Genomic DNA, 15,131 nt, shown 5'->3' with positions numbered 1-15,131 from the left:
ACCTGTGTGTGTGTGTGTGTGTGTGTGTGTCCAGGAGTGAAGCTGACGCTCTCCGCCCTGGTGGATGGAAAGAGTATCAACGCTGGCGGTCATAAGCTGGGTCTGGGACTGGAGCTGGAGGCGTAGCGTCCGGATCTCTGGCTCGTCCAGTAAGGGAAGAGTCTGACCGCTCCACACGCAGACGACTGTCACTCGTCCAGTTTAAACCCAAACCCTTCCGTCGCCTCTTATTTATTTGCACGGTCGATATTTCTCTCCAAACCGGCGCTTTCAATCTGTGTGTGCTTTTCTGTACAGCTGATTTCTCTGAGGAGTAGTTCACCAAAAATGTAAACCTTTATCATGCATTGACCAATCATTATGCAGCTGTTTTCTACACAACTGTCAAATAAAACCATTAAAAACACTATGAAATACAACATTCATGTCCTTTTTGGAGCCTGATGGACTGTCACTAACTGTTGTTGTGTAGTGAAAAGCTGCATAAAGCTTCAAAACACTCACTGTTAATAACGGCAGACGTCTCATTTTGGCCTGGCTTTATCCTTTCGTGTTCTTCTGAATGTAGACGATGATTTGCACATTGCGCTTCTGTTGTGGTAGTTTCTCTGTGTTCAGGCTTTATGATGTTCAGACGGGTTCTCTGGAGAGATGAAGCTGCTAAACCGCACAATCACACCCTGATGTATGTCAACCTTTGCAATAAAGTCCTAAAACTGGAATTGTTTTGTGTCTAGCTACATTTCAAAATGCAAGCCGATTCCAACATGAATGTTTAAACATTATAAAGATTTAGATGTGCATCCAATTCATTTCCGTGAATTCCAACATATTTCTAGATTTGTTATAGTTAAATAAAAATTACTTAATTAAATGTCAACTAAAAAACATAATTTATTTTAGTAACTCCATGAGGAACAATTCTAATTTAATTTAAAGGTACACTAAGTTAATATTTGTGTTCCAATGTAACATACATCATCAGTGCTTCTTACAAAACGTGTTTTGGTCTTGGCCTGATTCACTATGGGAAGCCTTTATATTTTTAGACCTGACAGGAAGGTTTTCGCGGGAAATTGCGTTCATGCGTCACTCGCCCGCCGTCATATCCGTAAACAAGTTACAATTAGCGAGAACGGCTGACATGGAGCCGCTAAATCTCCAACCTCCGGGGAATCAGCCATTTTAAACAAACGCGACAGAACAAGAGACAAGCGAGAACTGAGTGTGATTTTAAAATGTTGAAAAAGCGACGCGGAGATGGTGTTTTTATTACTCAACAGGTGAGTGAGGTGTTTTATTGAACAGATAAATTGTTAATTAAAGATTGTTAATAAAATTAAGGCAACACACGCCTCGCGAGCACCGGGACTTTTATTATGCCACAGTCGCCGGTGCCATTTTAGCGTCTCCAGTCATGAGTGTGAGGTAACGCAGCTCTGTTGATCATATTACATCATATTAGAGACACATCTGAGTGTGTTGATGATGGGATGGCGTTACTCTGTGCGTTCTCTCAGCCGCTGCTATGACACTGGTTCACACTGCAGTGAGAGTAACGCTTCTGCAGAATAAAACCAGAAACCGAAGGGAACGCTGCAGTGTTAATTTCGTTGACGAATAATTTTCTCCAGAACGGCTCACAATCAATGAATAACGCACATTTATGCCAGACAATTGTTTATGAACTAATGCTGATGAATAATGACAATGTTTACTTTACGATGTTTATATAGTAATATGTTTTAGACGGTTGTAATAATGCATATTTTATCTCCTCATCTGAACCGCAACAGAGGCGCAGACATTTCAAAATAAGAGTCCCGGTGTATTTCCGGCTTGTTTATAATTAAAAGTCACACATTCGTTTTTGGTTACACAATAAACTGTATTTAATTTAATTCATAGTCAAAGGATCAGGGTTATAATAGTTAACTAAAACCATTAAAAAAAATCTTCATTACTTGAAATTAAATAAATGTTAACTGAAATAAAAAATAAACTTATTTGAAGCTTTAGCTTAACCTGATATGGCCTACTAACTAAAACAGAAATACAAAGTTATAAAAACTATATAGATGTAAAAAAAAAAAAAAAAAAGAAGTGAATTGAGCTCTTTCGTGTATTTTTAATGTCAAAAACAAAATGTCAGTTCAATTGACAGTCGGTTATGTAATGCTCAAATGCTTAATGTATTACAATTGAACTAAACTCATTAGATTTTAATCTACTGTAGATTTAGTCGACTAAAATCTTATGATATTTAGTCAACTAAAACTAGACTAAAACTAAAAACAATTCTGGTGACTAAAATATGACTAAAACTAAATGGCATTTTAGTCAAAAGACTCTGACTAAAACGAAATCAAAATTTGCTTTCAAAATCAACACTGGAACGCGGATATGATGTCATCGACAGGCGACGCCTTCACACGTCCCGGTTCATTGGGTAAAATAGCAATTTTCTCACGATTTACAAATAGCTGGAAATCGCATTGGCGATGAGACACGCATTTGAATGTATGTATGTTTGAATATGAAAAAAATTGTATAAATTGTAGCCTATCTTAATTTTAATCAGTGTTCACTTTGCACATGAACTGGAGCCCGTCTCAAATAAACCCAAACTCAGCAGCTAGCATACTTGCCTCACAGACATGAGAAGTAGGCCTATAGAAAGCTTGAAATGTTCATTTTTAAACTAAACAATTCGAAACGAAAAGAAATAGTCAAGCAAATCCACGCGAGCATTCTCGAGTAGATTGATAGGAACTAACGCATCCGAAAAATAGCGGAGCAGAATGAGCTGATGCAGGGAAAGTGCATGATAGCCTTTGCAGCTGTATCATACAAATAAATAGTTAAAAAATCATACATTGTGATTTCTGGATTATTATTTTTTTTTATAGATTATGTCTATCACAGTGGACATGCACCTTCGATGACAATTTCAGACCCTCCATGATTTCTAAGTAGGAGAACTTGCAAAATAGCAGGTGTTCAAATACTTATTTTCCTCACTATATATAAATAAATAAAAATATATATATTAGCGAGAGAGAGAGAGAATGTTTTCTGTGGTGAACCACTGAAGTGTATAGATAGATAGATAGATAGATAGATAGATAGATAGATAGATAGATAGATAGATAGATAGATAGATAGATAGATAGATAGATAGATATAGAGAGAGAGAAAATGTTTTCTGTGGTGAACCACTTAAGTGTGTGTGTGTATATAGATATAGATAGATAGATAGATAGATAGATAGATAGATAGATAGATAGATAGATAGATAGATAGATAGATAGATATAGAGAGAGAGAAAATGTTTTCTGTGGTGAACCACTTAAGTGTGTGTGTGTATATAGATATATATATATAGATATAGAGAGATAGATAGATAGATAGATAGATATAGAGAGAGAGAGAGAATGTTTTCTGTGGTGAACCACTGAAGTGTGTGTGTATATATATATAAAATATGCTGAATGAGGCAAAAAAAAATGTGCTTTGAACGGCGACAAAATTTTGGTTGGCCCCATCAAATCTCACTCCAAGATTTTTCGAAAAGTTTGCAGCTCTGTCATTAGGATAAGCATATTCATTTGCACCATGTTTTGGAAGTAAATTAGGGCCTATATAATAAATATGATATTTTTTATTAAAAAAACAATGTTGTCTAAATTGAGTAAATGTAAATTGAGAAAAATATAAATCCCAGATAACAATTTTTGGTTCCCAGAATGTTATGGGAACGTTAGTTTCTGGTTCCCAGAACATTCACTGTTGGTTAGCCAGGAACGTTTTCTTTACGCAAATAGAACATTCACTGTTGGTTTGGAGAACGTTCCCCTAACCTTCCCAGAACGTTCTAACCTCTTTACTCTGATATCATTTACATAAAAATTTATAAAAACTATAGAAATTATTTATAAAAAAATTGTTTTTAAAGACTAAAGCTAAATTAAAAACAAAAACACAACAAAATTATTAAAAATAAAAATGTTAAACTAAGGATAAAGACATTCAAACTGTTCCTTTAAAATATTACAGATTCCAGTGCTGTAATTTTGTTTATTGAAAATATGTATACCACAAATATATTGTACATTCACACAGTTTTTTTCAGTAGCACAATCAATTGGCACTATAAACATCTGAATACAAAACTTCATATGGTCAGACTTCAGTTATTACGGAGCATATCCTCCGTCGAGCCGCGTGATTGGTGATGATGAGTGGTTCAGTCGAGCCGCGTGATTGGTCAGGTCAGATCTTGAATGCTAATGTTAGGCCGTCGCCCACCGTGAGCATGCTCAGATTGATCCGGACGTCCCGATGGAGCTTCTTGTTCAGCGCATCGATGCTGATGGAGTCCACGTCGCCCTCTTCTGGGTTCACCACTCTCCCGCTCCACAGGACCTGAAGGAGAGCAGTGTCATTCAGATACAGTTCCACCAAAGATTATACACCACTGTGCACACGTTGTTTTGCTATTAAAAAAATTAATCAGCAGACGCATTAAATTGATCAAAGTGACCGTAAAGACATTTATAATATTACAGAAGTTGAACTGTTAAAACGTATGATGGTTTCCATAACAATATGAAGCAGCACAGCTGTTTTCAACATAGTAAAAATCATAAATGTGTCTTGAGCAGCAAATCCTCATATTAGAATGATTAGTGAATGGTCATGTGACACTGAAGACTGGAGTAATGATGATAAATTCAGCTTTGATCACAGGAATAAATTACACTTTACTATATATTCACAGAGAACAGATGATTTACACTGGAGTAATATTTCATAATTTTTACTGTATTGTTGATCAAATAAATGCAGCTTTGGTGAGCAGAAGAGACTTTTATCTAAGGCCAGAATAATTAATTATGACACAAATGTTGACTTTTATCCTCATTATTTTGAATTATGACACACTTATTCGAAATTATGACACGTCGAAATTGACAATAATTAAAATTTATGTCATTATTTCGATTTGTCATGATTGACTCGTCATAATTTCAATTTAGTGTCAATTTTTACTTTTATGTGGTAATTTTGACTTGGTATTCCAGAATTTCGACTTATGTCATAATTTCTACTTGTATCATAATTTTGTTTTAGTATGTCATAATTTTGACTTTATCCTAATCATGTGTTAAGTCTGAAGGGTCATGTGACACTGAAGACTGGAGTAATGATGATAAATTCAGCTTTGATCACAGGAATAAATTACACTTAACTGTATATTCACTTAGAGATCAGATGATTTACACTGGAATAATATTTCATAATTGTACAGTATTTTTGCAGCCTTGGTGAGCAGAAGAGAGGCTTCAGTCGTTTTATCTAAGGTCAAAATAATTAGAATAAAGGTCAAAATTATGACACACTGTTGAAAATTGACGTCATTTAAATATCATAATTTCTTTTCATGTCATAGTGACTCAAGTGTCAATTTTTACTTTTTTAAAGTGGTAATTTTGACTTGGTATTCCAGAATATTTGACTTTTTATGTCATAATGTCTTTGGACTTTGGAGCGACATGAAGATGAGGAAATGATGACAGGATTTGTGTGTAATATTCCTAGCGATCACGTGTAAGTCCGTTTTAATGTATGAACAGTCATGCTCACTCACATTATCTATAGCGATTATTCCTCCTTTCCTGACCAGCTGCAGGCATTTCTCGTAGTAGTTGTCGTAGTTGACTTTGTCGGCGTCAATGAAGACGAAATCAAACGTCTCCGCTTGACCGGCAGCCAGAAGCTCGTCTGACAACACAAACATCAGCAATATTAGAGTTGACTACAACTATTACAACTTTCACTACTTAAAAATGATTGAAGCTTGTTTCTGCAACTGAATAAAACAATTTAAAAGGTAATTGTGACCTTTTATCTCAAATTTTACGCATTTAGTTAAAACTGGAATAAAAATTAATATAAACAAAATAAAAATAAAAACACAATTACTAAAATTAAAATTGGAAATATAAAAATTCTAAATATTAGTAAAAACTATAATAGTGTCTCAATGATTGTACTGTACATTACCCCCCCCCCCCCCCTTTGTTTGTTTGTTTGTTTGTTTGTTTGTTGCTGTTCATCAAAAACAGGACGTGTTTGAATGTGTGGTCTGAAGGTTATTTGTATATGTGAATAATGTCACAATGCTTGAATAAATCCAGATCTTACCAAGAGTTTGCAGAGCTGGCTTCAGACGCACGTCGATTTTGTGCTCAACACAACCCTGAGAAGATGTCAGAACACGAGACCATGATTATTAAATATGTGATTATAATGGAAATTAATGTAAATCAAGACGGATTGCTCAAAGTGTTGAGTCTGAACACACATGCATAAATCTAGAGATCCAAAAACGTCATAATAAATGTGTTTTTTATGCATAAAACAGTCAATTAACAAATTGTATAAATTTTAATTTTAGTGCGTTAGAGCAAACTGGGGTTAAACACTGTTAGCTATTAACTGTGTTAAAAGTCTCTTACGTTTAAATATTAACCCACATGAAGGTTTATGGTCTCTGATAAGGACGGATGAACTTTATTAACATGATGCAATACAATATTAAACAATTTATGGGATTTTGGAGAATCCAGGTTTTCCTGTGCAAGACGCTTCCTGCCCAAAAACATTTCATTACTGCAAATATGAACTTTATAGAAAAGGGTTTTATTATATTATTGCAAATGTTGTTGTTGTTTTTTACATACTTTAATTTAGCTTTTCCTGAATAGGGAACCATTATTATTATTTATTCACAATTTCAACATATAATTGTGATGTTTGCATTCATGAGCAGGTGTATTTTCACTAACACACCTCAGTCTTTTGTGCAATTACTCATGCAGTTTTTGTTCAAATAATAATAATTAACAACATCGTCATATTAAAATCCTAAGGTATTTGTATTATTATTGGTTTTCTATTCAATAATACAATATATTTTTATTGTATATAAATATTTGTAGCTATTTAAATATTTACTTTTAGTTTTTTTATGCTTTTATTCCTGCTTTTCATAAACAAGGAACAATTTCAACATATAATTGTGATGTTTGCATTCATGAGCAGGTGTATTTTCACTGAAACACCTCAGTATTTTGTGCAATTACACATGCAATTTTTGTTAAAATAATAATAATTATTTACAACATGAAAGCTGTTTTTGGACTCGTCATATTAAAATCCTAAGGTATTTATAAACCAGCATTTTTATTATTATTATTTGGTTTTCTAATCAATAATACAATATATTTGTATTGTATATAAATATATTTAGTTATTTAAATGTTTTTTTTAATGCTTTATTTTTGCTTTTCATAAACAGGGAACCATTATTATTATTTATTCACAATTTCAACATATAATTGTGATGTTTGCATTCATGAGCAGGTGTATTTTCACTAACACACCTCAGTATTTTTTTTTGCAATTTTTGTTAAAATAAAATAAATTAAAATAATTATAAAACTGTTTTTGGACTCGTCATATTAAAATCCTACAGTATTTTTATTATTATTTGGTTTTCTATTCAATAATGCAATATATTTTTATTGTATATAAATATTTTTAGTTATTTAATTCGTTTATTTTTGCTTTTCATAAACAAGGTACATTTTCAACATATAATTGTGATGTTTGCAGGTGTATTTTCACTAACACACCTCAGTTTCTTGCTCGGAGGTTTTCTTTTTCAATTCCATGCGCATTTTTTTTCACTACTAATATTTAACTATTTGCAATTTCAACATTAAAATTGTACTGTCCAATCACATATAACCATACACCCATATGAGTGTAAAAAATGTAACTAAATAAATAAAGATAAACATACAAATGGAAAGAAAATGATACTGCCGTCCCATAGGATACACTCGTTCCCTTATAACTTTTTACATGAACACAATCTAGAACAGTCCGTTATTAGTAGGCCTATAGTGAGTTTCAGTGTTAATTTCGTTGACGAATAATTTTCGTCATAATTTTCGTCAACGACCTTTTTTCACTGACGAAAACGAGACGATAACTAAATAAAAACTAGTGTTGGATGACAAAAACTATAACGAAAATTAACTGTCATTTTCCACTATGTAGGATACTACAATGTATCCACAGGCTCACGCATCCCCAATCCAGCGCTCCAGAACGGCTCACAATCAATGAATAACACTCATTTATGCCAGGCAATTGTTTATGAACTAATGCTGATGAATAATGACAATGTTTACTTTACGATGTTTATATAGTAATATGTTTTAGACGGCTTTAACAACCCATATTTTATCTCCTCATCTGAACTTGAATGAGCAGCTGCCAGTGCTACTGCAACAGAGGCGCAGACATTTCAAAATAAGAGTCCGGGTGTATTTCCAGCTTGTTTATCATTAAAAGTCACGCATTATATATTCGTTTTTGGTTACACAATAAACTGTATTTAATTTCATTCCCATTTAATTCATAGTCAGGAGGAAAGACCAGTATTTGACACATATTCAATACAATATCAGGGTTATAATAGTTCACTAAAACCATTTAAAAAAATCTTTATTACTTGAAATTAAATAAATGCTAACTGAAATAAAAAAATAAACAAACTTATTTGAAGCTTTAGCTTAACCTGATATGGCCTACTAACTAAAACAGAAATACAAAGTTATAAAAACGATATAGATATTTTTAAAAAAAAAAAAGAAAAAAAAAAGTGAATTGAGCTCTTTCGTGTATTTTTTATGTCAAAAACAAAATTATGTCAAAATGTCAGTTCAAGTGACAGTCGGTTATGTAATACTTAAATGCTTAATGAATTACAATTGAACTAAACTCTTTAGATTTTAGTCGACTAAAACTACTGTAGATTTAGTCGACTAAAACTAGACTAAAACTCAAAACAATTCAGGTGACTAAAATATGACTAAAACTAAATGGCATTTTAGTCAAAAGACTATGACTAAAACTAAATCAAAATTTGCTGTCAAAATTAACACTGGTGAGTTTTTGATATTGTCCTGTCGTTTATGAGCAGTTGCTTCAGTAAGCCGGACGTTAACTGACCAGCCTCCAGAAAGGTCTGCCGATGTTGATGAAATCCTCATTGACGTCGCATGCGATCAGCTTCCCGTCTTCAGGAAGGGCGAGAGCGATGCTCATGGCGTTATAGCCCGTATACACACCTGAACACACACACACACAGACGGAGTTCAGCACACGGCCAGTGTGTGTGTGTGTGTTCAGTGTTCAGTCACTTACCGATCTCGATGGCTTTCTCCACTTTGATTAATCGAGCTAAATTTGCCATGAGCTGCGACTGTTCGCACGCCACCATGATCCCGTTCAACTCGTGCTCCATGGTTTTCTGGAGAAATACATCCTCAGGTCATTAAACACAACGATTCAAAGGCATGTTGCAGGTTATTCTTAAACATACACGGATCAGGCATAACATTATGACCGGTGAGTAACACTGATGATCTCTGTTAGTGGGTGGGATATATTAGGCAGCAAGTGAACATTTCGTCCTCAGAGTTGATGTGTTAGAAGCAGGAAAAATGGGCAAGCGTGTGGATTTGAGTGAGTTTGACAAGGGCCAGATTGTGTTGGGTCAGAGCATCTCCAAAACTGCAGCTCTTGTGGGGTGTTCCCGGTCTTTTATTTTAAATCAAGCACAATAAATACGATAAATGTGGGTGTTACAGCCAGTCAAATACCTACTGTACCTGTGACTATCATTACTGCAGTAACGCTAAGGCATATACTGACAACTAAATAGGGGCATGTGTCTTTTAAAATTCAATGAGGAAAGAGGCTGGTGTCCAAGAGAGGAAGCGAGTTTTAACGAGAGATGCAGTTTACTTCTAACATTTATTTCACACTGGTTTTATTTATTTTTTTATGAATCATTACTTAATTAAAACATCAAAATATAGAGATAATATTGTATACATGAATTTTCCAATTAAATGAAAAGATATGGACACGTTATTTGTTAGGCATTAAAAATATGCAAAAATATTTTTATTAAGGCTTTTAAGACCTGCACAGGGTGATATCAGTGTTTATGGAAAGTTTCCTAAACCACAAAATGACTGTAAAAAAAAGGACTTTCCTTTATATTAATACTAATACAACTTAATATTTATATTAATATGTTAATACAACTAAAATATATTTTTAAAAGCACATTAGCTTCTCATCGATCCACCAGTTAACATTTACAACTGTGTGTAAGCGGTGTAAAAATATGGGTTATTATGCATTAGTCTGAACAAACCAACTGATGCGCTGATAATGCAATTTCACTCTTTGACAGTAAATGGCGCTTATGGAACAGCAGAAATATAATGGTTTCCACGGTAACCTCTGTAAAGAAAGGAGTGCTGCGCTTATAAACACTACTTCATTAAGCGTTATTCGTTTGAACTTTGATAAACCAATTTTTATGGCTCAACACTGAGCCAAGCATCACTGAATTTGGCGTTGATTCGGCCTCCAAATTCCCCAGATCTCAATCCAATCGAGCATCTGTGGGATGTGCTGAACAAACAAGTCCGATCCATGGATCCCGCCTCGCAACTTACAGGACTTAAAGGATCTGCTGCTAACATCTTGGTGCCTGATACCACAGCACACCTTCAGGGGTCTAGTGGAGTCCACGCCTCGACGGGTCAGGGGACCAACACAATATTAGGGTCATAATGTTAGGCCTGATCGGTGTATATTGAATTTAACCCTTAAATGCATAAGTTTTATCCCCAATTCATTGTCTAAGGACGTCTGTGTGTTTTCAGGGTGAGACGGAGGACATGATGAGCACCTGTCGGAGTTTCTTCAGGGCCGGATGTTCCCGCAGGGAATTGTTCAGCAGGTACTGCATCACGGGATCGTCTTTCTTTCCCACGTGGCTTTTACCCGACGCCATTCTGAAGAATTTAGATCTGCGCTTGCCTTTAGAAAGAAGAAATGACGTTTGGTTATACTGTGTGTTTTTTACACTAGTGTACATTCATGATCTTCTTTTTCCATGTGGGATTTCTTGCAATGTATCTTACAATTATTTCAATATTATTTTTATTTATATGCAATTCCAACATAAAATTGTGATGTTTGCCTTCACAAGCATTTATATTTTCACTAAAACACCTTCTTTTTTTTTTAAACCATGTGCAATTTTTTACTATTATTTAACTATTTAGAATTTCAACACTGTATTTTCACTGAAACACCTCAGTATTTTGTGCAATTACATATCTAATGTTTTTAAAAGAAATATATTATTTACAACATGAAAGCTGTTTTTGAACTTGTCGTATTAAAACCCGAAATTTACAAACCAGAATTATTAATGTTATAGACCCTTTTCACATTTCCGGGTTTCTCAGAGCTGAAGTCGTCATTAATTGGGTTAAATATTATAGCTGTGAATGAGAGAATACATTAAATATTTGTTTGTGTGCCCATTTGCTCACATAACAAAAGAAAAAACCACAGTAGTGATTACACAACTTTCAAAAAGAGGGAAAAAATAGAGTGAGATTGATAACGGCAGTGAAAAGAGAGAAATATGTTATTTTTACCATCACTCCCATAGACGCTATTGCTAACCACCCTCACAGCAGCGGGAACTTTTTTGTTGTAATTTGATGCGAAAGTAATAAAATACAAAGTATTAGTGTTATAAATGTACATATGAATTAAAAAAAAAAATCAATACAAAAAACGCTGCAGGATTTACGATATTGATGACCGTTAAAACGCGTCATCACAGTTTGTGAAAAGGGTCTATTATTATTTGGGTTCTAACTTTTTAGTGTTGTTTGTCTTTTTTCAAAATTTGAAAAGATTTATATTTAATAATACAATACTTTTTATTATATATAGATATGTCATACTTCGTTATTTTCTGTAATTTACTGTAGGTCGGTAGTCTTAAAATAAGATTTTTTTTCCCCAGTAATTTCTCCTTTTATTACAAGATGAGGAAAAAAGTCAACACATAATATTTATTTTTCACAGGTACAGCAGAACATGTAAATTCGTTTCGATGAACTGATTGGTTCGTTTTGTTTAATTAAATTAATCGGGCGCTGCGCCTTTAATAGCGGCTTGTTGAATCAAACTACACGAACTTCCGGACTGACTTCTGCTGTATTTCTATGGTTTCCCACTTACCCACATAATATCCCGCTATAAAAACCACTCCCAGCGTCGCTGATCCTATAAGCGCTTCTCTGGATAAGTTATGAGATGACATTATTATTAAAACAGCTCTCCAACTGATGATCTTCACATCTGACTGAGGTGAGCGTGAGCCAACGGTCACACATGAACTCGGTTACCGTAAAACACAGTATATGCGCGCGGATGAACTGTTTGAGTAATGGGATTGTTCTTGCAAGATTAGGAAAAGTTTATGATGGAATATGATTTTTGAGATTTTGTTTGCGATCTGATGCCCTAGTAATATAAGTAAGTTATGCAAAGAGATGCAGATGCATTTAAAACGTAATGTCTTAAGGATCATGTGACACTGAAGACTGGAGTAATGATGATAAATTCAGCTTTGATCACAGGATATAAATTACACTTTACTATTAATTCACATAGAGAACAGCTGCTTTAAATTATAATAATATTTCACAATTTTACTGCATTTTTGATCAAATAAATGCAGCTTTGCTGAGCAGAAGAGAGGAATCAAGTTTTATCTAAGGCCAGAATCATTAATTATGACTGAAATAAAAGTCAAAATTATGAAATATGATTTAGCTTGCGATCTGATGCCCTAATAATATGAGTAAGTTATGCAAAGAGGTGTTTGCAGATGCATTTAAAACTTAACGGCCAAACGTATCGTTACAAAAGTTCCCAATACTGTTACAGATTAAATATAATGTGTATAACATTGAATACATATATTTTCGTCAGGTTAGCTACTGATTATTAATCACTCAAACCCCTTTATCTAACGGTCGGAGACTCGCATCCGCCATGTTTGTAGTTTTTAACACTTTTTAGTCGTGTTTTGTAGTTCTAATCGAATCCTCATCCAACGCGAAATGGGTTGTGGGCAATATTCGTCGTATTCTAATTTCAAATACTATTAAGGACGGATAATATGCGATTTTGGACGTAGAAAATGTCTTTTGTATCTGCATTAAAACCCAAATACTCGTTCATGTGAGTAAACGCTAATGTTTTCTAGCTGCGCTTAAACTCGGAGAATTACGGCACGAGCGCCATTCAAATCACATGACGGCTCCTCTGCACATGGATATTCTCGATATTATGTGTTATATTATTTTAAGTGTGTAATATATTGACAGTTGTACATCGTAAGAATATGTTATTTTAATTTCTTGTTATTTCCCCCCTAAGAATTATCTTTTAAACGCGTTTCCCCCTAATCCTTCCCCACTGATGCTTAGTCAAACAAGTAAACAATAATAATGCAATGCTGATGCGCCATAAATCTCGTTAAATATGCTTTACAAAATCGGATGCATTGATAAAATAGGCGAAATATATAATATTCGACACATGCACTGTGTCACTGAGTGCATTAAACAAACCACGCGAGCGTTATTAGCGATTATTATATACAGTATGCAGATATGAAAGGCTGTAACTCACTGTAAATCAGTATTGTGTGTGTTCTGCTGGTGCTGATGGTCTTCTCTTCTGTAAAATGGCTCCAGTTTTGTGGGGTGGAGATTGTCCGCTTCACGACACACATCATGAATATTAAACATGACACAATCCTTTTGTTTGAGAGCAATGCTTTGATAAATGAAGTAAAATCAATGTTTTCATTGTACGCATTCTTGCATGTTTTGTTTCTATTCTAGCCAGTCATAGAAACTGTGTTTGAAATGTATCTAAAAGCACATTCTCCTAAATAAGGCCATTAAACTTGTGCATGTTTATAAAGCTTTAATGCATTAGTCATTGCAACCAAATATACGAGAATATCAAAATAATGAGAATAAATGTTATGACACAGTTGAAATTGACATAATTGATGTAATAATTTCAATTTATGTCATTATTTCGATTTGTCATGATTGACTCAAGTCATAATTTCATTTTAGTACGCAATTTGTACTTTTTAAGTGGTAATTTCGACTTGGTATTCCAGAATTTCATCATCATTTCAACTCATAATTATAATTTTTGTTTGTCATGTGACACTGAAGGAATAAATTACACTTTACTATACACATAGAGAACAGATGATATACATTGACAAACATTTTGACTTTTATCCTCATTATTTTGAATTATGACACACTTATTCGAAATAATGACAAGTCGAAATTGACATAATTGACGTAATAATTTCAATTTATGTCATTATTTAGATTTTTTTATCATTGACTCAAGTCATAATTTCAACTTAGTACGTACATTTTTATTTTTTTAAGTGGTAATTTTGACTTTTAAGTCATAATTTCAACTCATAATTATAATTTTTGTTTGTCATGTGACACTGAAGACTGGAGTAATGATGATAAATTCAGCTTTGATCACAGGAATAAATTACACTTTACTATATATTCACATAGAGAACAGCTGATTTACATTATAATAATATTTCATAATTTTTACTGTATTTTTTATCAAATAAATTCAGTCTTGGTGATCATGAAGAGACTTTTATCTAAGGCCAGAATCATTAATTAAGACATACAAAATTCAAAATAGAGGATAAAAGTCAAAATATGACGGGTCGAAATTGACATAATTGACATAATAATTTCAATTTTTCAAGTAAAAAAAAAGCAGTTTGATTTCTCTTAAATAAATCTAAGTTGGCTGGTTATAGCAAATATTAGTTTGATGCAGATGAGATTTGGATTATACAGGCTCAGATCCAAACTGAAGGCCACATGTAATCAGACAGAGCTTGTTTATTTGCTGTCAGGGTCTTTAGTTAGTCTAGTCAATAAGTGCTTATTATAACTGATATAATGATAACAAAAGAGTATGATATTGTGATATGATTTGTCTGTAGTTCATGAAGTTCACCAGCAGGTGGCGCTCATGTGTCTGAAATGCTTTCCACAGGTCATGATGACTTGCAGGAGCTTCAGTTTTTCTTT

The 15,131-nt window shown here is 33.7% G+C and overlaps 2 protein-coding genes across 2 annotated transcripts in view; one reads left to right on the top strand and one right to left on the bottom strand.

The window, feature by feature from the left end:
* LOC307143770 (sterile alpha motif domain containing 8) overlaps positions 1-720 on the top strand; it is a 52,161-nt gene extending 51,441 nt beyond the window's left edge. Inside the window, 1 exon segment of the mRNA XM_079845532.1 lies at positions 35-720. Coding sequence (XP_079701658.1) covers positions 35-126 — 92 coding nt within the window. The 3' untranslated portion in view covers positions 127-720.
* A 3,319-nt stretch (positions 721-4,039) lies between these two features.
* Positions 4,040-13,744, bottom strand: LOC307116979 (catechol-O-methyltransferase domain containing 1). The gene is made up of 7 exons (XM_079801599.1): positions 13,663-13,744; positions 10,847-10,977; positions 9,283-9,388; positions 9,088-9,206; positions 6,208-6,262; positions 5,651-5,784; positions 4,040-4,425 (listed from the first exon to the last, which is right to left on the bottom strand). The coding sequence occupies exons 2-7, from the start codon at positions 10,949-10,951 to the stop codon at positions 4,273-4,275; spliced, it is 672 nt and encodes a 223-aa protein (XP_079657725.1). The 5' UTR covers positions 10,952-10,977; positions 13,663-13,744; the 3' UTR covers positions 4,040-4,272.
* Between the last annotated feature and the right edge of the window lie 1,387 nt (positions 13,745-15,131).

Source organism: Gobio gobio, assembly GCF_949357685.1.
Source record: "Gobio gobio genome assembly, chromosome: 20".
Taxonomy (NCBI): domain Eukaryota; kingdom Metazoa; phylum Chordata; class Actinopteri; order Cypriniformes; family Gobionidae; genus Gobio; species Gobio gobio.
Note: the sequence above shows the minus strand (reverse complement) of the source record. Positions and strands in the feature narration are given on the sequence as shown.